General features: G+C 48.5%; 1 protein-coding gene and 1 long non-coding RNA gene across 2 annotated transcripts; one reads left to right on the forward strand and one right to left on the reverse strand.

The window, feature by feature from the left end:
• Nucleotides 1-11992: 11992 nt before the first annotated feature.
• On the reverse strand, nt 11993-14178 carry LOC147648918 (uncharacterized). The gene is made up of 4 exons (XR_015279751.1): nt 14089-14178; nt 13813-13962; nt 13101-13157; nt 11993-12283 (listed from the first exon to the last, which is right to left on the reverse strand). It is a non-coding gene; the product is annotated as an uncharacterized LOC147648918 (long non-coding RNA).
• Nucleotides 13623-18800, forward strand: NEFM (neurofilament medium chain). Its single transcript, XM_023940718.2, has 3 exons — nt 13623-14805; nt 15338-15462; nt 16847-18800. Exons 1-3 carry the CDS (start codon nt 13744-13746, stop codon nt 18192-18194), a joined length of 2535 nt encoding a protein of 844 aa, XP_023796486.2. The 5' UTR covers nt 13623-13743; the 3' UTR covers nt 18195-18800.
• Nucleotides 18801-19990: the final 1190 nt, after the last annotated feature.

Genomic DNA, 19990 nt, shown 5'->3' on the forward strand with positions numbered 1-19990 from the left:
TCCAGGAGGCTCCTCTGCTTGGAAAATCCGTGCCTGGCTCCCCACCGAACAGATGGAAATGTTTCCTGGTGGGCAGGGCACGAGACTCTTTCTTTACTAATTCTCTTTTTCTTGGTTTTTTTTTTTTGTGCCTTTTTTGAATATACCGACCCCTCATTAAATCTCTTTGAGGCTGAGTGATGAAAAATAAATAGAAGGAGGTCAGCACCACTAGCAGGGTCAGTGGGCACTAAGAAAAATGCAAAACTGAACTCACCTCATGCTAAATCTGAGCTGGAGTTAATCCCAGCACAAGCTTTGCTCCATAGGGTCAGTGCAGGGGGGGATCTGTAAATGGTTATGGTCAGAAACCATCCATGGAAAGGGCAAAGGTCCAAGGAATAGGATTCAGCCACAACAAAAAAACCCCAAAAAACAACTCTATTGTTTATAAATATATTTTTGCTTGTTTGTTTGTTTGTTGATTTATTATTGTTTATAAAAATATCTTTATTGTTATTTGCATCACCTGCTCTTCCTGGGCCATTTAATCCTTTAATTATTTACCTTTAATTGATATGTCATTCATTTCTCCGTGTGTTAATAGCAGCTCCCCCAGTCCAGCAGGATTCTCCTCTGTGTCTGGAGGATTTGCACCCTATAATGTCTTTTCTCCCCTGGGGTTGGCTGGGAGAAGGAAGAAAAAATAGAATTTTGTGGTCTCCAATGCCCTAACACAGCAGTAAAAGCTCTTTTGGGATGATTGTGTCCATGAGGGACCAGCACTCAGCACCTGGGTTTCAATTTAAACCCAAAAAATCTCTTCAGCCCTTTTCCCAAAGTCCTTCCAGAAATAAAGGGGAACTCTTGCTTGAACACACAGTCCCTGAGGAAGGGGACAAATCATTAACTCCTGAGTTTGTTCTCTAAAATAATATAAAATTAAAATTTTGAAGGTTCAAGACAACAAAAAAAAACCCCATTCCTTATAATATTATATAATATTCTCATAAAGCTCCACCATTTTTCCTTTGGAGAAATCCCTAACCCTGTACATCGTGCTGCAAAATTCCAGGTGTTGGAATGTTTGCCACAGGAGAGAAACAGCCTGGAATACGGGTGGGAATATTCCTGGCAAGTTGCAGGCCATGGCACATTTGGTGAAGGACCAACATTAATAAACTGATGCCCAAGGAATGCAAACCAGGGCAGGAAATCAGGATTTTTGCAGTGGGGCTGGGATTTTTTAAGGATCCAGGTGTTATGATCTTTGTTCTTGTGGAAAGGAGAGCCTGGGACTGTGGGCGCTCCTCGGTTTGTGCCCTCAGCCCTTTATTTGTAATTTTATTTTTCTGGCTCAGTTTCTGGTGCTGCTCAAAAACAAAAGAAAAGAAGCAATTTTTTCTCCATATTGGCCACATGGAAGGAGCATCCCTTGTTTGTCAGGATTGGAATAAAAACCAGGCCACGCTTTTCCCAATCCCCACATGCTCCTCAAGAACCAGGTTTCTCTACAGCCCAAATGGATAAAAGAGCTGCAGGGTAACCGTGGTGTCTACTCCTCGGAGTTTAAACTCCATGTCTTGAGGAAAAAAAAAGAAAGAAAAAAGGATCTATTTTTGTATCAGCCTCTCAGAACGTGTTCTTTGCATTCCGTGGAAGCGTTATCATTATAATTATAATGTAATTATAATTCCAGCCCATCATCGCTCAGACACCCATTAGCACCCAGAGCAGCCTCCAAACCTCTCTCTGCTCCTCTGGAATGTGTGGAGCTCATTCCAGCTGCTCTCTCCAGGACTTCTCCACATTTCCACAGGATAAAATGCAGAAAATAAAACATTTTAGAATAGCGGAATTTCAGAATATCCCCCCTCGCCCCCAGCATGGCTCTGCCTCTTCTCTGAAAGCAGCGTTTCCCTGGAATTCCATGGAGGATTTCCCGGGTTCTGCCTGGATTTCCGAAGGTGGAAGGCGAGGAAAGCCTCGAAAGCGGCGTGGTGGGAGCAGGGGGAGGTAGGGCTGGGCATGTTTAATTCATCAGCAGCAGATTTTTGGAAGGAGCAGCCTCGAACAGACGGTGCTGCTGACTCATGAGAGCATTTCAGGCAGAGGCTGGAGGGAGAGGGAGGAAAACCATGCTTTCATCCATCCAGAGGGAGAGAGAATGGGACAGTCCGAAATCCATCTGTAACCACAGGAGTGACCCCAAAAATGAGAGAGGAAGGAATGGCCCTGAATCCCCCCACGGTGACAGCAACACCCAAAGATAAGGAAAGGAAGAAGTGAATTTATTGCTGTTTGGGGTCTCCCTTAACCCGGGGGAATCCTTTTTGTTTCCTCCCCTACAGAGAAAGCCAAGTTATTTTTGATTTTAAACACAAATTGCTTTAAAATACCCCAATAGGAAAAGATGGGAGATGGGAAATCGAAGCCCCACAAAAAGGGAGCTCCTCTAATGCCCCACAGGTGGGGAAATAAAAATTTTGCTGCTGGGCAAAGCCTCAGGTCAGGGCTGAGGGTTGAACCCATCCCAGGACATATTTTTCTGAAGGAAAAGCGGGTGTTGAGCTTCATGAGAATAATATGAGGAACAGTTTGTTTGTTTTGTTATTTTTTGTCATATTGAATCGTTCAGAATTTTAATTTCGTATTATTTTGGAGAAGAACAAACTCAGGCATCGTTTGTGCTCACAAATATCAGCAGCTGGAGGTTAAATCCAGCCCTCCACAGGGTTCTCTCTTGTGGCTGGCTCCAATCCTGCCTTGACTCCCTTCCCATGCCACCCCCAACTAAAAGATATTTTTCACTCACAGGGTTGTTAAAATCTTCGAGTGAAGATCAGCCCTGGCACATGGAACATTTCTTTTCCCTGCTTAAAGGAGGTAACTCTGTTCCTGTGAGGGGGAAAATCAAAATCTGAAAGAGTTCCAGCCCTTTATGCAGATGGGAATGAAAAGAAAAGCTGTTCTTGGCATTGGATTTTAATGCTAAAAGTGGATTTTCTTGTGTCTGTGTCAGTGAATTTGGGCTGTGTCAGCACAATTCCAGCTTGGAAGCAGCAGTGGAGGTACCTGGAGAGACAATCCCAGTGGTACCAGGGATAAGGGAAATGTTGAAAATTATCCCACCCATCTCCTCTGAATGGAAAAAGGTCTGGGATTAAAGGAAGCACCAAGGAAAGAGGATGGGAACTCCTCCCAACAATAAATCAACAGCGGTGGGAAGTTCCTTTCAATATTCCTGTAAAGAGGTGGAGAACATTAAAATTAATAAATACATCACACAATAAACAAATTCTTTTGTTGGGTGTGGAGCAATGGAATGATTTCCTGAGAAATGGATTGGGAATGCAGGAAAACAGAGCGGGAATGAGGAAGGTGAAGCGTGGTGTGTCTTGGCCAGGTCCTCATCCCAGCCTGGCTTGGAAGGGAAGATTCCTTGGCTGAAGCTCTCCACAAACACCAAAAAATTCCATGTGGACATTTAAGGTGGTGCAGGGATCAGCTGGGAGAGTTTTGTTCGCTTCACTGTTTGGTTCTAAACCCCAGAGCTGAAAGAATCCCAGGCCCAACCAGCCCTGCCACGGCCAGGAGTGTCTCCAGGGATGAGAATGGGCCGACCTTGCTTTTATTATGACCACCTCAAAATTTGTTTCTCAAAGCCTTTTCTGGATGCCATTAATTGCCATGGAGCCACTTCATGGCTCAAGGTCAGTCTGAGGCTTGGAATGGAAAAGGAGGGAAGGCAGGAAACTGCACCCAGCTGGCATCTCCTGGTCCTGTGGTGCTGAAATTCTGAATATTGGGATGTTTTCTACCCCCGGAGCTCCTTCCCATGCTCCTTTTCCATTGGGATTTTAAGGAATTCTGAGTGGGGGATGTGCTGGTAAAGGATCCATGGCTCCAAGCCATGAGTCCAGGACTCCAGTGAAAATCAGGGAATGCCATTTCAGGGGGTGTAGAATTGCGTTTGATGCTGGTGAACTCAGAAAAGTGCATTTTGATGGCTTTTCCCTACATCCCAAATGGAAAACAAGCTCCTGTTTTATGACAAATGTGGAGTCTCTGAGCTAATCTGATGTGCAGCAATGCCCAGGCATTGATTTAAAAAATACAAGCATGAGTACTAAAAATTACCCTTGGTTTTGCCATTTTTAAATCAGATTATGGAATATTTTCAGGATTGCCACAGGCAGCTCCCTGGAATCATCCCTCTCCCTCAGGATGGATGGCTTTCCCAAGACATCCTGGGTTTGTCCTGTGTGTTCCAGCTTTGCCTTGGTGCAAATTCACACAATTTCTTTGACATTTATTTTTAAAATTCTGATTTTTCACCCCAGTTGAGGACCCTGAGGCAAAAATGAAACCTCACAGCTCCGGCTTAATCAAGATTTGAAGAAGCTGCATGTGTGTTTTCCTAATAACACCAATTTAAAAATACATCACTGAAATTATTGATTTTCTTGCTGGGAATCTCTGCATGATTCAATTTGATTTGTATTTATTGCTTCCCTCCTAATCAGCTTACAGTTATTTCTGCTAAGAATATTCTTTAGATGTTAAGAGGACAAGACTGGAGAAATTAAAGTGAAATTCCAGCCAAAACCAGCTCAGATTTTTTGTACAAAGCTTTCCCAGGCTCCTCTGAGCTCTTGAGCCAAAGTAATAATTAATATTATTAAATTCTCCTTTATTTCCCCCCAATAAAGCACGAGGTGAACCCTCCCTTGAATGGGCCCCTCTTTCTTAATTTCATTGTGAAACTTTCTCACTTGGAAAAACCTCTCTAGCTCTGCTCAAGATGTGCATCAGGAAAATAAATGATATTTATGTTCAGCATCTCGCTGAGAACTAATCCTCAGAGGGCACAGCAGCAAGGTGGACTCTTCCTTCAGCACTAATTAAAAAGAAAAATCGGGAGCCTCTGTGGCTGTCACCAGCCTCTCCCTGCTCCCTCCTCACACATCAATTAAAACTCTAGCAGGAGAGCAATTAACCCAGATCCAAACGAGACTGGAAGGAGAGATGTTTTATCTCAGACATCGGCACCATCCGTGTTTAAGCACTTTTCTTCTGCTTCTGGTCCAAAGGAGACAATAAAACGAAGAAAAGGGAAATGTCCCCGAGGGACAATGGAGCATAAATCCACCTGCAGGGGCTGAACCCGTGGTGAATTATGACTTTTAAAGGGTTAAGATTTAGCTAAGGGTTAGAAGCAATTCACAGTGGTCATGGGAACTGACAATGGTCAAATAAGAGATTTTTAGGCTTCAGGCATTAGCTTGAGCCTGTGCAAAACCAGTTCTCACTGGGGCCTGAGAAATCATCAGAAGGAATCCAAACAGTCCCTGGAGAGGGAAAACAACCCCTGCAGGTGGTGTTTGCTCCTTGTTTACTTCCAAGAAACACTCGAGGAATGGTGTTCCCAACTGCCCAGTGATGGTGATGTGTTGGTTTCACGACCATGAGAGTTTCACCTCTCGGAGCTGCTCGGAGCTGGCCATGAAACATCTGGAAGAATAAAACTGGCTCTCTTGTGCAGCCCAGAAGAGAATCCGTGTCCTGCCTCACTGTTCCCAATACAGTGCGACAATCAAGGTGTAAGTCAGATGAGCAAATGGTAAATTAATGATTATTAGATGCTCATTAGCAATTAGCCAATTAGCCAGAGCTAATTGTTATATTGTGTATAGAAGAAAGCGGAGTGAGTGAGACGTTACAGGAACAGATTGAAGCCAAGAGAGCAATGGCAGCACCTGGGCTCTGCACCATATTAATTAATTAATTAATTAAATTAGTTAATTAATTATTATGTTATATATACTGAGCAGGGGCCTTGGATTGGGCCAGAGCGTCACACACACCTGAGGAAGACTTTCCTGACTTCATCCTTTGAGGCCACTGACCCAAGTCGAGACCACCGACCCAAATCAAGAGAAGAACTGCACATGAGAATGATTAACAACCTCATTTTAATACTGCATGGGGATGAGAGGAGCTGGGGTTATGCATATGGATTGTATGTAAATAAATAGAGGGGAAAAACCTTGCTCCAGGCGGTCTCGCCTTTTGGGGAGGACCCCGTGCCCCCCACCAGTAAATAAACATATCCTTCACTAACTTTAATTAGTTTAATTAGAAGGTTTTTGTCCATGATCATATTGGTTTTTAACTATTCAGTGGGAGCTCTGCTCCATCACCAGGAGCTGCTGTGAAGCTGGGTATCTCAGAAATCCTGGGAGACAGGGAATGCTGGAATATTTGGGGTGGGAGGGACATTGAAGAGATCCCAACCCTGCTATGGCAGGGACACCTCCCCTGTCCCAGGTGCTCCACCCTGGCCTGGGACACTCCCAGGGATCCAGGGGCTGGAATTCCTCTGGGAATTCCATCCCACCACCCTCCCAGGGGAAGATGTCATCCCAAAATCCCATCCAAATCCACAGCACCAAGCTCTATTCCCAAATAAAGTTATATTATATCATATCATATCATATCATATCATATTCTATATTATATTATATTATATTATATTATATTATATTATATTATATTATATTATATTATATTATATTATATTATATTATATTTATTATTTATTATTTATTATATATTATATATTATATATTATATATTATATATTATATATTCTATTCTATTCTATTTTATTCTATTCTATTCTATTCTATTATCCCTGAGTAATATACTCATTTATCAGGCTCCCTGAAATTAGGGGAGCACCACTTTTTTGTTTTCAACTTATCAATTTATCAATTGAAATATATTTATTATATTATTCAATTAAAATCAAATTTTAAATTTGGTTTTAATTTTGGTTTGAAATTCAATTTGCCCAAGACCTCCCCAACCTCCAAGCCTGGACATGACCCAAAGCTCTGAGCTCCATTTGCCCCATCAGCTTTTTTGCAGTGTTAAAATCCACCAATTCCAGAGTTTTCAGGATATTTGGAATATTCTGAGCAGGCCAGTCTGTAGAGGAGGTCATTTGTTCAAAGAGATCCCAAATCCCCAGGCTGTTGCACACCAGCCCAGGCAGCAGAATTTCTCCATCAAGGTGCTGCCAATGGATTGAAAAATTGGATTTTCCCCCCAGTAAAGCCCATAATTTATTGCTGGCATGACACAAGTGTGTGACAATAAATGTCACAGTTGTTGTGGCTAACTGTCTCTAATTTCCAACCTGCTGCAATTTATCTCCTTTTTTTTCCCTGGGAAGCAACACCCTAAAAATAGCTTTTCCTTATGGCAGCACTGTCATGGGGGACGCAGAACTCCAGGAAAAATGGTCAGAAAAAGCACAATTGTGGCCACTTCTCAAAGTGATATTTTTAGAAAGAGAAGGCTACAAAAAAACCCTCTCCAAATGAGGTAGGAAGAGCTATTTTTGCTCACTTTCTCACCAGAAGATTGCTACCCTGACCTGGATTTGTGCTTTTCCAGGTGGCAATTTTCAGCTGGAGACACCAAGCACCACATGTGGGAACAGGAGCAGAGAGTCACAACCCCGGCTGAGCATGGGGACAGCAAGGGGCAAACCCACGGGGCTGCCTCTGATTCTCATCCAGGCCACTTAAATCCCAGTTTTCCGTGGCTTGGAGCCAATCCTTGGCAGGGATTTGTGCCTGAATCCAGCAGAGGATGGTGCAGAAGAAAGGAAGCTGAGGTCAGTGGATTCCTTGGAGTTCATTCTTTTCCTTGAATAAATGAGAGCTTGTTCTGCCTCTGCACCCTTAACCTTCACCTCCGAACTCTTCCTGCCTGGAAAAAGTTGTTCCAGCTGTCCCATTTCTGCCCTGTCAGGTTTTGGCTTCTCTGGCACCAGGATCTACAAAGGAATTCTCTGGTAAGAACCAAGTTTTCCAATATCTGTCCAGGGAATGTGGCCATCTCTTCAGGAATGTCACTAAGAAGGGTCACAGGTCATTTGTGTGCTGAATTTGCTCTTTAAATTGAAGTGGAGCAATTTTGGATGGGATATAGGGAAGGAATCGTTCCCTGGGAGGGTGGGGAGGGGTTGGGATGGAATTCCCAGAGAAGCTGTGACTGCCCCTGGATCCCTGGTAGTGTCCAAGGCCAAGCTGGGATAATCTGGGATAGGCAGGGGTGGGATCAGAAGATCTTTAAAGTCCCTTCCCACCCAAACCACTGCAGGACTCTGTGATTCCATGATCCACACGACAAGTTCATGGCAGCTCTGGAATTTGTTGGTTCAAGGACAGTTCAAAGCAGCAGTGCAAAGGAGTTCAACACCCAGTTAAGGAGCATGGACAGAGCTTTTCCTGGCCAAGGATTCCAAAAGTTGCTGGAATTTGTTGGTGGAAAATCAAAGCCATGAATAGCAGGGAGCTGGAGACACAAGATCTCCCTGTCCCTGTCACCCTGTCCCTGTTATTCCCAAGAACACCACACAAAGCTGCAGGAATCTGCTTGAATATATTTCTATTATTTCTATTATTAATCAGCAGACTCCAGGCTAAACCCTTCATGGAATAATTCAGCATCTTGCTCCTCTGTGAATTCCTCCAGATTAAAGAAGTGGCCCATGGAAGCACAGTAGGAGGCAGCCAAGAAAGAGAACATCCCACCCCAGGAGTTATAAAATCAATGTGCAATGCAGGGCTTTAAAAATGCAGGGAAAACACCCCAGAAAAGTGTGGGCGGTCTGGTAAAAAATTCGTTTTTTGAAGTGAGTGAATGACTGAAGCAATGTCTGGAGCTGTGTAATTATTCTTGGTGCTGACACTGCAGGAAATTTTGGGGTGAATGTTTCCCAAGGCCAGGCTGGATGGGGCTTGTAGCCACCTGGGGCAGTGGAAAGTGTCCCTGCCCTGGCAGGGGATGGGATGGGATTTAAGGTCTTTTCCAACCCAAACCATTCCATCATTCCATGAATGGCTCTAGTAGCAGATGAATTGAGGAAAGTGAAAGCAGCCAACGAGCTCAGTGATGATTTGTAGGAATTTGCAAGAACTTTTCCTTCCCTGGTCAGTGGAATGAAAACTCTGCCTCAGGGCTGGGCTCTCAGGAATATTTCACCCTCAGATGCAACACAGGACATTTCTGTGTGAAGAAAATAACCCAAGTGTCTGGCAGTGTTTGATTTAAGGTCCTGAGGTGCCTCAGGTGGCTCAGAGGGAATGAGGGAAGGGGGGGCTGCATTAGGAAAATGCTGCTGTGCCACAGCTCTACCACAGCTCTACCATCAGAAACCGGTTTCCAGCAGAAATCAAATGAACACATCAGTTTTTCAGAGCACAGGCACTGCCCAGTGCCTGTGTTTGTGTTTGTGCTGTGATACCAAAAAGTGACATCCCCACCTCAGCCCAGGCTCCCCAGGACAGAAGGGAAATGGAATCCTGGAATGGTTTGGGTTGGAAAGAACCTTAAAGATCACCCCATTCCAGCCCTAAAATTCCCATAGCTTATTCTGTCCTCTCCATCCTCTCCCCTCTTTGCTTCAAGTCCCTGAGGATCCTGAAGATCTTTAGTGGACAGGATAATCCATTATCAACCATCTCACACCAGACCTGATCCTTCAAATTTTGATGCTGAACAAATTACAAGGAAAAAGTAAATCCTGCTAAAAATCCACTTCCCAAGGAGTAGGAGACCAGCCCTGCTCAGGCCTGGGCTGTCCTGCCCTGTGCTGGGCACTCCTTAGGGATGAAATCCCTTTCCAAGGAGCATCCAGCAGTCCAGGACGAGGGATTTGGTCCATAAATCCCATTTTTCCTCCCTGGCTGTGGCTATTTAAATATCTCAGGACACATCCTCAGCTGGGCTCAAGTGTTCTTGCTCTCTTGGCTCAGCTGGAACCAGAGCAATTTCCACCAGGGGATGTCCTGGGACACTGCTGATGGTGGGTTTGGGGTGACCCCACAGGACATCAGGGCTCCAGGATGGGTGTAAACCCTGCAGCTTGGACAGCCACACCACTGCCTGGTGGGGACATAAAAATGGACCAAATCCTGATTTCCTGGCTCTTTTCCCTCTCTGACAAAATTTCATCCCATGTTGCTGTTTGCCCTCCTTAAATGGGTATCACCAAGATCTAGTTAGGCTTGAACTGCTTAAACTTAAACCAGGTTTTATATTAAAAACTCACCAAGATAAACCCCCTACAGGCTGATAAATAATCTGTAACAGTTCCAACCATGTCCACTGTCTTCATTCTGCTGCCTCTGTACAACATAAAAACCCCCGCCCAAACCTCACTTTTATTCCACCCATCTGACTCAGTATTTTCTTAATATATTCAAATGAATTCATTATCATTGGTTCTGTTTTGATCTCTTTTCCCTGGGAACAGCCAGGTTGTTGTGCTACTCACCCTCTGTATTTTTTTCCTTTCTTCTTTATTTTTTAAGGAAGCTGCAGGACCCAATCTCACACTCCCATCACTGCAGGCTTGTCAATAGTGAGAGATTAAAATCAATTCCATGGGAGTGCCCCTTCTTTCCCTCCTCCTGCCTCAATCCTGAGACATCAGCTTTGCTCCCAAGTAGAAGCTCTTGTTTGGCCAACTTTGAGGCAAAACCAGTTGTCCTTAAGCAGAAATATCAGCCTGCATTTCAAAATCTCCAGAGCGGAGATTGGCAGAAAGGGAGAAGGGATCAATTACTCATCAGAAAAGAGGGAACATCTCAGACTGATTTCCTTTACTCATTTTAACCTTCAAACCACCTTCAGGATAATGTAGCAGGAGCCCTGTGCCCCTGCATCTGATTAGAGAGCAGAAATTCACATTGCAAGGCTCTGTTTTTAATTAAAACAATTAATTTTATTTCAGAAATTCTGCACTAAACACCTCTGTGAATGCCAACTTTTTCTCCTCTAAACATCTTGATTTTTAAAGCAATACATATATGTATATATACATATATATGAGATGTATTGTGTTCCATAAAAGTTTGCATTGCTTGGTGTCACTATTAAATAAATAAATCAAACCTAGCCCTGCTTGATTATAAAGCAACAATTTATTTTGCATATGAGGTAAATAGATTTCAAATACCGAGGTATTTAATGAGAGGGAGCTTTATTACAAAGTTCTATCTGCCAGTCCTTGTTTTTGGGAGATTAAAAGGATAATGAAAGCTCCCAAACACCTCTGTTAACTGTGTATTTCCTTATACAGTGAGTTTTCCTTATGGATAAAACCATGATCTCTTACCCCCTCCCAGTCTTTATTATCAGGGAATAAAAAAACAACATTAATAAGCCAGATCATAACATATCTTTTACCCTAAAAAGAAAGAAAATGCAATGCCCTGACAGGCAGGAATTTCATTTTGACTCCCCATGAAATCCAAAGGGGTTTGTGCCTGTGGCAGAAACTTTCAGTAAAATTAATTAAGTCAGTTTAGGATCCGTGATTGCTTCATTAGCATAAAATCCTTGTCCCGTGTGTCTAATCCGAGCCTCCAGAGGTGAGGCAGAGGCTGGAGCTGTGTTTGGGAGCAGAGCCCGGGGTTAAACCCGAGCTCTGTTCTGACTGCAGTGCTGCAGTCCTATGACAGCGTCATATTAATGAGCCAGCAGAGGTGCGAGGCTCCATGTGCTCGGCAAAGTTTAACCCTGGCCCTCAGAATTCCCCAGCTCTGGGTAGCCGCACACATCCCACCAGCAATTGTCAAGGCAATTTGTGAGGAGGGCTTTGCCTTTCGCCAGATCATCTGCTCAGAAACTGAGGCTGCGAACACAGACAGAGCCTTTTCTGCACCTTCAGAGCGAGGAATTCACTCTCCCCCCACAGCGTCCCTCTGCTTTTCCATGAGAGCTGTGGCAGAGGTTTTGGGGGTTTTTTTTGGGTGGGTGGGGGTTGGTTGTTTTATTTTATTTTATTTTATTTTTTTCTCTTTGAAGTTTACTAACCAATTTCCTCCATAGCTGTAATCTCTCCAGGAGGAGGTCAGAGCCTGGATGGCAGCCAGGCACGGTCATGCAGCCCATACAAAGTCTATTTTCCCCCATAAACGTAATTTCTAACAAGGTTTCAAACAATTTATTATTCATTCTGAGCAATGCACCAAGATCAAAGCGGGCGGGTGGAAGAAAAAGGAAAGGGAAGAGAGGAAGGAAGAAAGAGAGGAAGAAAAGAACCAAGAGCAAGGATTTGGGATGCCGGGGGGGGTCTCCCAAACTCTTGCTGGCTGCCCGGCTGCTCCCCCCGCTCCTCCCGCAGAGCAGCCGGAGCCGGTGCGGGGAGCGCCCGGTGCCGCAGAGCCCCGGCGAGCGCCGCCTCCCCCGCCCGCTGCGACCTTCACACGCCAGACCCCGCCTGGGGACAGGGGGGACAGAGGGGACAGGAGCCTCCCTACCCATCTGCTGCTCCCTGTGCCCCCTGGAATCCCCCGAGCCCCCGCGGCAGGCCGGTCACCAGCCCAGCCCGCCCGGCGGGAGCTGTCCGTGGTGATGGAGCCGCTGATTGCCATCCCCGGTTCCCTTTCCCGGATCCCCATCCCCGGATCCCCATCCCCAGATCCCCATCCCCGGATCCCCATCCCCGGATCCCCATTCCCGGTTCCCCATTCCCGGTTCCCCATTCCCGGATCCCCATTCCCGGTTCCCCATTCCCGGATCCCCATTCCCGGATCCCCATCCCCGGATCCCCATTCCCGGTTCCCCATTCCCGGATCCCCATTCCCGGTTCCCCATTCCCGGATCCCCATTCCCGGATCCCATCCCCGGATCCCCATTCCCGGATCCCCATCCCCGGATCCCCATTCCCGGTTCCCCATTCCCGGTTCCCCATTCCCGGATCCCCATTCCCGGTTCCCCATTCCCGGTTCCCCATTCCCGGATCCCCATTCCCGGTTCCCCATTCCCGGATCCCCATTCCCGGATCCCCATCCCCGGATCCCCATTCCCGGATCCCCATTCCCGGATCCCATCCCCGGATCCCCATTCCCGGATCCCCATCCCCGGATCCCCATCCCCGGATCCCATCCCCGGATCCCCATTCCCGGATCCCCATCCCCGGTTCCCTTTCCCGGATCCCCATCCCCGGATCCCCATCCCCGGATCCCCATTCCCGGATCCCCATTCCCGGTTCCCCATCCCCGGTTCCCCATCCCCGGATCCCTTTCCGGCCCTACCCTGCTCGGCAGCCCCCGGCAGCGGCCCGGGGCCAGCACCGCGCTCCGCTCTGGGCGCTGCGGGAGAGAAAAGAGAGGAAAAGAGGGAGAAGAGCGAAAAGGAATGGAAGAAAGAGGGGAAAGAAGTGAAAGGAAGGAAAGCAAAAGAAGGAAAAAAAAAAAAAATAAGAGAAAGGGAAGGGAGAAAATAAAGGGACGAATGGAAAGGAAGGGAGGAAAAAAGGAAGGAAGGAAAGAAAAGAAGAGGGTGATGGCCTATGGAAGTGGGGAGAAGGAAGCAGGGCAAGAGGGAAGGAACACGGGAAAGGGAAGGAGGCAGCAGGGGGGAGAAAGGAGGAAGTAGGGGCAGCGGAGACAAGGGCGGGGTGGGTGGGGAAGAGAAAGGGGAGGCGGGGGCAGAGAGCAGGGGCAGCAAGGGGAAGGGGAGCGGGGAGGCGGCGGGGGCCGGGCAGGGCCGGCCGGGACGAGGCGAGGGCCGGCAGGGGAAGGAAGGGGGAGCCGGGGCGGGGCTCCGGGCGGGGCGGGCCGGGGGGAGCCGCCCCCCGCACGCGTGTGCGGGGCCGCCCCGCAGCCGCCCGGCCGGGCTATAAAAGGGGTGGCGGCGGCCGGAGCAGCCCCGCACCGCCGCCCCCAGCGCCCCACCATGAGCTACACCATGGAGCCCCTGGGCAACCCCTCGTACCGCCGGGTGACCGAGACCCGGGCCACCTACAGCCGCGCCAGCGCGTCCCCGTCCAGCGGCTTCCGCTCGCAGTCCTGGTCCAGGGGCTCGGGCAGCACCGTGTCCTCCTCCTACAAGCGCCCCAACCTGGGCGGCCCGCGGGCCGCATACGGCTCCACGGTGCTGAGCTCGGCCGAGAGCCTGGACGTGAGCCAGTCCTCGCTGCTCAACGGCGCGGCCGAGCTCAAGCTGAGCCGCTCCAACGAGAAGGAGCAGCTGCAGGGGCTCAACGACCGCTTCGCCGGCTACATCGAGAAGGTGCATTACCTGGAGCAGCAGAACAAGGAGATCGAGGCGGAGCTGGCGGCGCTGCGGCAGAAACACGCCGGGCGGGCGCAGCTCAGCGACGCCTACGAGCAGGAGCTGCGGGAGCTGCGCGGGGCGCTGGAGCAGGTGAGCCACGAGAAGGCGCAGATCCAGCTGGACTCGGAGCACATCGAGGAGGACATCCAGCGCCTGCGGGAGCGCTTCGAGGATGAGGCGCGGCTCCGCGACGAGACGGAGGCGACGATCCGCGCCCTACGCAAGGAGATGGAGGAAGCCTCGCTGATGCGAGCCGAGCTGGACAAGAAGGTGCAATCGCTGCAGGACGAGGTGGCCTTCCTGAGGGGCAACCACGAGGAGGAGGTGGCCGAGCTGCTGGCGCAGCTGCAGGCGTCCCACGCCACCGTGGAGAGGAAGGACTACCTGAAGACGGACCTGACGACGGCGCTGAAGGAGATCCGTGCCCAGCTCGAGTGCCAGTCCGACCACAACATGCACCAGGCCGAGGAGTGGTTCAAGTGCCGCTACGCCAAGCTCACCGAGGCGGCCGAGCAGAACAAGGAGGCGATCCGCTCCGCCAAGGAGGAGATCGCCGAGTACCGCCGCCAGCTCCAGTCCAAGAGCATCGAGCTGGAGTCGGTGCGCGGCACCAAGGAGTCGCTGGAGAGGCAGCTCAGCGACATCGAGGAGCGCCACAATAACGACCTCAGCACCTATCAGGTACCGGGGAGGCGGTGCGGGGCTGTCCCGGGCCCGGCGGGGAGGCGGGAGGTGCCCGGTGCCGGCTGTGGATGGAGGAAATGCGGGAGGTGCCCGGTGCCGGCTGTGGATGGAGGAAATGCGGGAGGTGCCCGGTGCCGGCTGTGGATGGAGGAAATGCGGGAGGTGCCCGGTGCCGGCTGTGGAAGGAGGAAATGCGGGAGGTGCCCGGTGCCGGCTGTGGAAGGAGGAAATGCGGGAGGTGCCCGGTGCCGGCTGTGGAAGGAGGAAATGCGGGAGGTGCCCGGTGCCGGCTGTGGATGGAGGAAATGCGGGAGGTGCCCGGTGCCGGCTCCGCAGCGAGGGATGCGGAGGGCGGGGGGAGGATGCTACGGAGGGCGGTGGGAGCGGGTGGGTCCTTCTCTGATGCCGGCCCTGCCTCCCCGAGCGGTGGGAAGAGTTTCTAAAATTCCCCTCAGAGAAGTTCTGCCCGCTGTGTCCCCGTGCGAGGCGTTTCTCCGTGTCACAGGGGTTTTCTGCGTCTCCCTTGCAGGACACGATTCACCAGCTGGAAAACGAGCTCAGAGGAACGAAGTGGGAAATGGCTCGTCACTTGAGGGAGTACCAGGACCTCCTCAATGTCAAGATGGCCCTGGACATCGAAATTGCTGCGTACAGGTACGGTGGGCTCTTTGCAGACATGCCTGGAATATTAATAGCGCTGCAGATGCTGCTGCCTCAGGAAGCTTTGCCACAGCTAAGAAATATCTGCGTGCAGCCAGCACGGGTAAAATGAGAGCTTGGCTAAATCGCAGCAGCCCTTAGGCAGCCCAGTGTGAGCCCAGAAGGGCATTAGGGAGCAGCTGAAGAGGGGCAGAGCTGCCAGCGAGCCCCGTGGGCACAAGCACAGCGTGACTCAGTGCGGCGGCTCCCGTGCCGCATTCTGTCCTTGGCTGCACGAGCGGGAGATGCAGTGAAAGACGAGGTTATTTTTAATTCCTGCCTGCTTTGCAGATGCCAGGCATGCAGGGCTTGTCACCAGAGTTCCCTTTTATCGCCTGGGAGAGACAGTGAATTTGCTTGATCATGGTTTGAGGTAGTGAGTGCTGATCTGCCTGTCACAAACACTTTTGCTTTTCTTGCTCAACTTTCCTTCAGAGGCATCTGCTTTAATCTGGAGCTGAGAGTTGCTTGCTGTTGCCATCACCTGGCAGGTTCATTTAGTCTCCTATATCATTTCAGAACTCTTGCTGGAGAGCTCCTGACTTTTCTGGGTCACAGGCTGAGACGAAAAACATTTGAATAGAAGAAAAGTGAAAACAACACAAAAACTCCCCCACCTCCAGATCTGTTGAAATTCCTGAGGTTGTTCAGACACACAGATACCCCGGGGGCTGTAGCTGGCTGCTGCCAAAGTCAGCTGAAGTCTCCAGTTCTCATATTCCCACAAAGAAAAGGTGGATGCCAAATTATTATATTAGAACATGTTCCCTAATCAGCTGTGACAGGCTCAGACACAATATTTGATTTGGGTCTGTCGGCTGTGTCAAGTTCTGTTTGCCTAAGTCATAATGAATCCTTTGAAATTAGTTAGTTTGTCCAAATTCCTGCGGATTTATGCCCTAATGAAGCTTTCTGATAGTAAAGATGAATTTTAACTGATCACTGAAGGTGTCACATTTGCCATAAGCAAAACCAAGCTAAAAACTGCTGAATGTGAGTTTTGCAAAAAAGCAGATTCAAGGAAAGCTGGGGCTGTGAGCAGTGGATGGCCCTGGTCAGTTCCAGCACATTCCATAGCAAACTGGGTCCATCCTGGTGGCAGGGGAATAGTACAGCAGGGAAATATTGTACAGTCCTGGAATGGTTTGGGCTCGAAGAGACCTCAAAGCCCATCCCAAAGCAGGGACACCTTCCACTATCCCAGGCTGCTCCAAGCCCCATCCAGCCTGGCCTTGGAAACTTCTGAGGACGGTACAGCCACAAATATGCCCGTAGCTATCCCTTATTTTGTTTTTTTTTAAACTCATTTTCTTTTTCTCTCTCCTCCTGATTGCCTTAGGAAGCTGCTGGAGGGTGAAGAGACAAGATTCAGTGCCTTCTCTGGAAGCATTACTGGTCCCATATTCACACACAGACAACCATCTGTCACAATAGCGTCCACCAAAATCCAGAAAACAAAAATTGAACCACCAAAGCTGAAGGTCCAGCACAAGTTTGTAGAAGAAATCATTGAAGAGACGAAGGTGGAGGACGAGAAGTCTGAAATGGAAGATGCCCTGGCAGCCATCGCAGAAGAAATGGCAGCCAAGGCACAGCAAGAGGAGCAGGAGGAAGAAAAAGCAGAAGAAGCTGCAGAGGAAGAAGTTTCTGAGAAGGCTTCTGCAGAGCAAGAAGCTGCACCTGAGGAGGAAGAGAAGGAGGAAGAGGAAGTGGAGGAGGAAGAAGAAACTGCAAAATCTGATGCTGCAGAAGAAGGTGGCTCTGAAAAAGAAGAAATAGAGGAAAAGGAAGAAGGGGAGGAAGCTGAAGAAGAGGAGGAAAAACCTGAGGCCAAGGGCAAAGCTGAAGAGGTACCAGCAAAGGCAGAGAAGGTCAAAACACCTCCCATAAAGTCCCCCCCGAAATCCCCAGTAACAGAGCCAACCAAGGCCGCCCTGAAGGAAAAAGCTGTAGAAGCAGCCAAGGAGCCGAAGGTGGAGAAAGCAGAGAAGGTGGCCAAGGAGGAGGAGAAAGTGGCGTCTCCAGAGAAACCTGCCACACCAAAGGTGACCTCCCCGGAGAAGGCTGTGACCCCGGAGAAGGCTGTGACCCCAGAGAAAGCTGTGACCCCAGAGAAAGCTGTGACCCCAGAGAAAGCTGTGGCCCTGGAGAAGCTGGCACCGCCTGAGAAGCCACGCTCCCCTGAGAAGCTGGCAAGCCCAGAGAAGCCGCGCACTCCTGAGAAGCCCGTGACTCCTGAGAAACCCCGGTCCCCAGAGAAGCCCCCCTCCCCTGGCAAGGATGCCAAGGCTGTGGTGGAGGAGACCATCACTGTCACCAAGGTAACAAAAGTGAGCGCCGAGGCCGAGAAGGAGTCCAGGAAAGAGGACATTGCAGTCAACGGGGAGGTGGAGGAGAAGGAGGAGGAATCCAAAGAGAAGGAGGAGGAGGACAAGGGAGTGGTCACTAACGGCCTCGATGTGAGCCCCGTGGATGACAAGGCTGAGAAAATCGTAGTAACCAAAAAAGTGGAGAAAATCACAGGGGAGGGTGGGGACAGTGGCACCACGTTCATCACAAAATCGGTGACCGTCACTCAGAAGGTGGAGGAGCACGAAGAAAGCTTTGAGGAGAAGCTGGTGTCCACCAAGAAAGTGGAGAAAGTCACTTCACATGCTGTAGTAAAGGAGATTAAAGAGAGCGAATAAAACCAACCATAGCTAAAATTCAAACCAATTCAAGAGCTTGGGTCGGTGCAAAAGGTTAAGCCATAGACAGCTGCAAAATGCATGTGGGTGACGGCTTCAAAGCAGATCGGGTTCTCTCATGGAGGCTCCAGACACACAGTATTTTACTTTTTTGTGCAATATAGGGAAGGGGGGGGGAATGCATGCAGGCTCAAGATGTACTCCCTCCACAGAGCTTGGGGATCTACAAAAAAAAATACTCCTACTACTAGTGCATGAGATGAAATGTGCAGAGGAAGCTTTTCTGAATTTCCTGAGCTGTTGGAGGGATGTATCTGAGGAACGAGTTCAGACGTATTATGCAAAGAACCAACTGAGCCAAAACCAAACTGAAAACAGTAATAGAGTATTCATGAGAACCAGAACTCTCCTAGCCTTAAAAAAAAAACAAACAAAAAAAAAATTAAAAAAAAGCTACTTATAACTAATTGTGTTTACCTCACTGGTGCAATTAGGGAGGACTTTTGCTCCTGGGAGAACCTTGTTGACATGCACAGTACGCAACCTTTTGTTGTTTGATGTAAAACAGTCACAGCAGTTCTTGCTCAATAAAGGTCAATATGAAAATGTGGCTTGTTCTGATGACTTTTTCCCCAGTTGAAACCCTCCCCTGAGCTGTATGCTCACTCCTGAATGGGAATGAAGTTGCGTGGGTTGAAAACTGCTGGAGGTTTTTTTTCCCCTTAGTGTTCTCGTTTGTCTAGGAGCTGGATTTTGATGGTGCTTGGGGGGTCCCATCCAGCTCAGGATGTTCTGTGGCTTGGGAATTGGATATGGTGGACAAATTTCCTCTACCAACACAAAGGCTGGATTAAGAAGATAAGAGCCTTATCCCAAAATTTCTCCTGGGAATCTCTGCCTGGCCTTGAGGTGCTTAGAGGGGTTGCAGTTGCTTTTTTTTTTAGGAAGAGGAAGGTCTCTAAACCCTCAATCCTGCTCATGTTGAGCCAAAAAATGTTAAAACCTGCTGTAAGTATGGTTTTCCTCCTTACACCTCAACATCCACACATAGAGAGTCAAATTCCAAATAATTCCTTGATTTTCCTGCTGGAGGGAGGCTCTATGAGCCACAACTGGGTGTGGCATCAGTTTGTCACTGAATTGAGCAAAATCCCACTAAGGGAACTCAACCAAGCCACCACAAGGTCCTCAAAATGGGCTTGGTTCTGCTTATTTTATCCCCTCTTGCTTTAATTGTGTGGGAACCTCCTTATTAATTCTCTGGCTCCAATGATCAGAAAAGTCCAATGTGCCTCTAAACACAAAATTTGAAAATCAAAAATTAGCCCAAGGGTTTCAAACCCAACACTTTCTAATTTCCAGCAGCCAAGGGATGACCTCTCCCAGGTTGTGTTTGTTAAGGGCAAAGCCAATCAAAAATTGCTCTACGTGGAAAAATAAATGGAGACAAATGAAACAAAAGGAAGAAGATAAAAGCCCCAACTCTGATGTGGGAATTAATTGGTCATTATGGCATTAATTTTGTGTTTATTTCCCATTTTGAAAGGAAAATGGAGATTGCAGTTGCTGCCCCACCTCCTGTAACTCACAAAGAAATGCAAATAATTTTCAAGCCTGGATTCAGGTCATGGACTGAATCTGTTCTGAAATCTGTTGCCTAATTGAGGGTCTGATCAAAATCTAGGATTTCCATGTGCCTTCGATTCTTTGCCCCATTAATAATTGAAGATCAAGGAGTTTTTAATTGAAAGGGCTCAGTGTGTTCTTCATTGGAGAAATGGTGGAGAGTCCACAGC

Source organism: Cyanistes caeruleus, chromosome 29, assembly GCF_971803275.1.
Source record: "Cyanistes caeruleus chromosome 29, bCyaCae1.hap1.1, whole genome shotgun sequence".
NCBI classification, from domain to species: Eukaryota; Metazoa; Chordata; class Aves; order Passeriformes; family Paridae; genus Cyanistes; species Cyanistes caeruleus.

Coding starts and splice junctions, on each gene's coding strand:
- NEFM (XM_023940718.2), top strand. CDS start 13,744: ATGAGCTACACCATGGAGCCCCTGGGCAACCCCTCGTACCGCCGGGTG. Junction 14,806..15,337: donor ACGACCTCAGCACCTATCAG/GTACCGGGGAGG, acceptor TCTCCCTTGCAG/GACACGATTCACCAGCTGGA. Junction 15,463..16,846: donor ATCGAAATTGCTGCGTACAG/GTACGGTGGGCT, acceptor TGATTGCCTTAG/GAAGCTGCTGGAGGGTGAAG.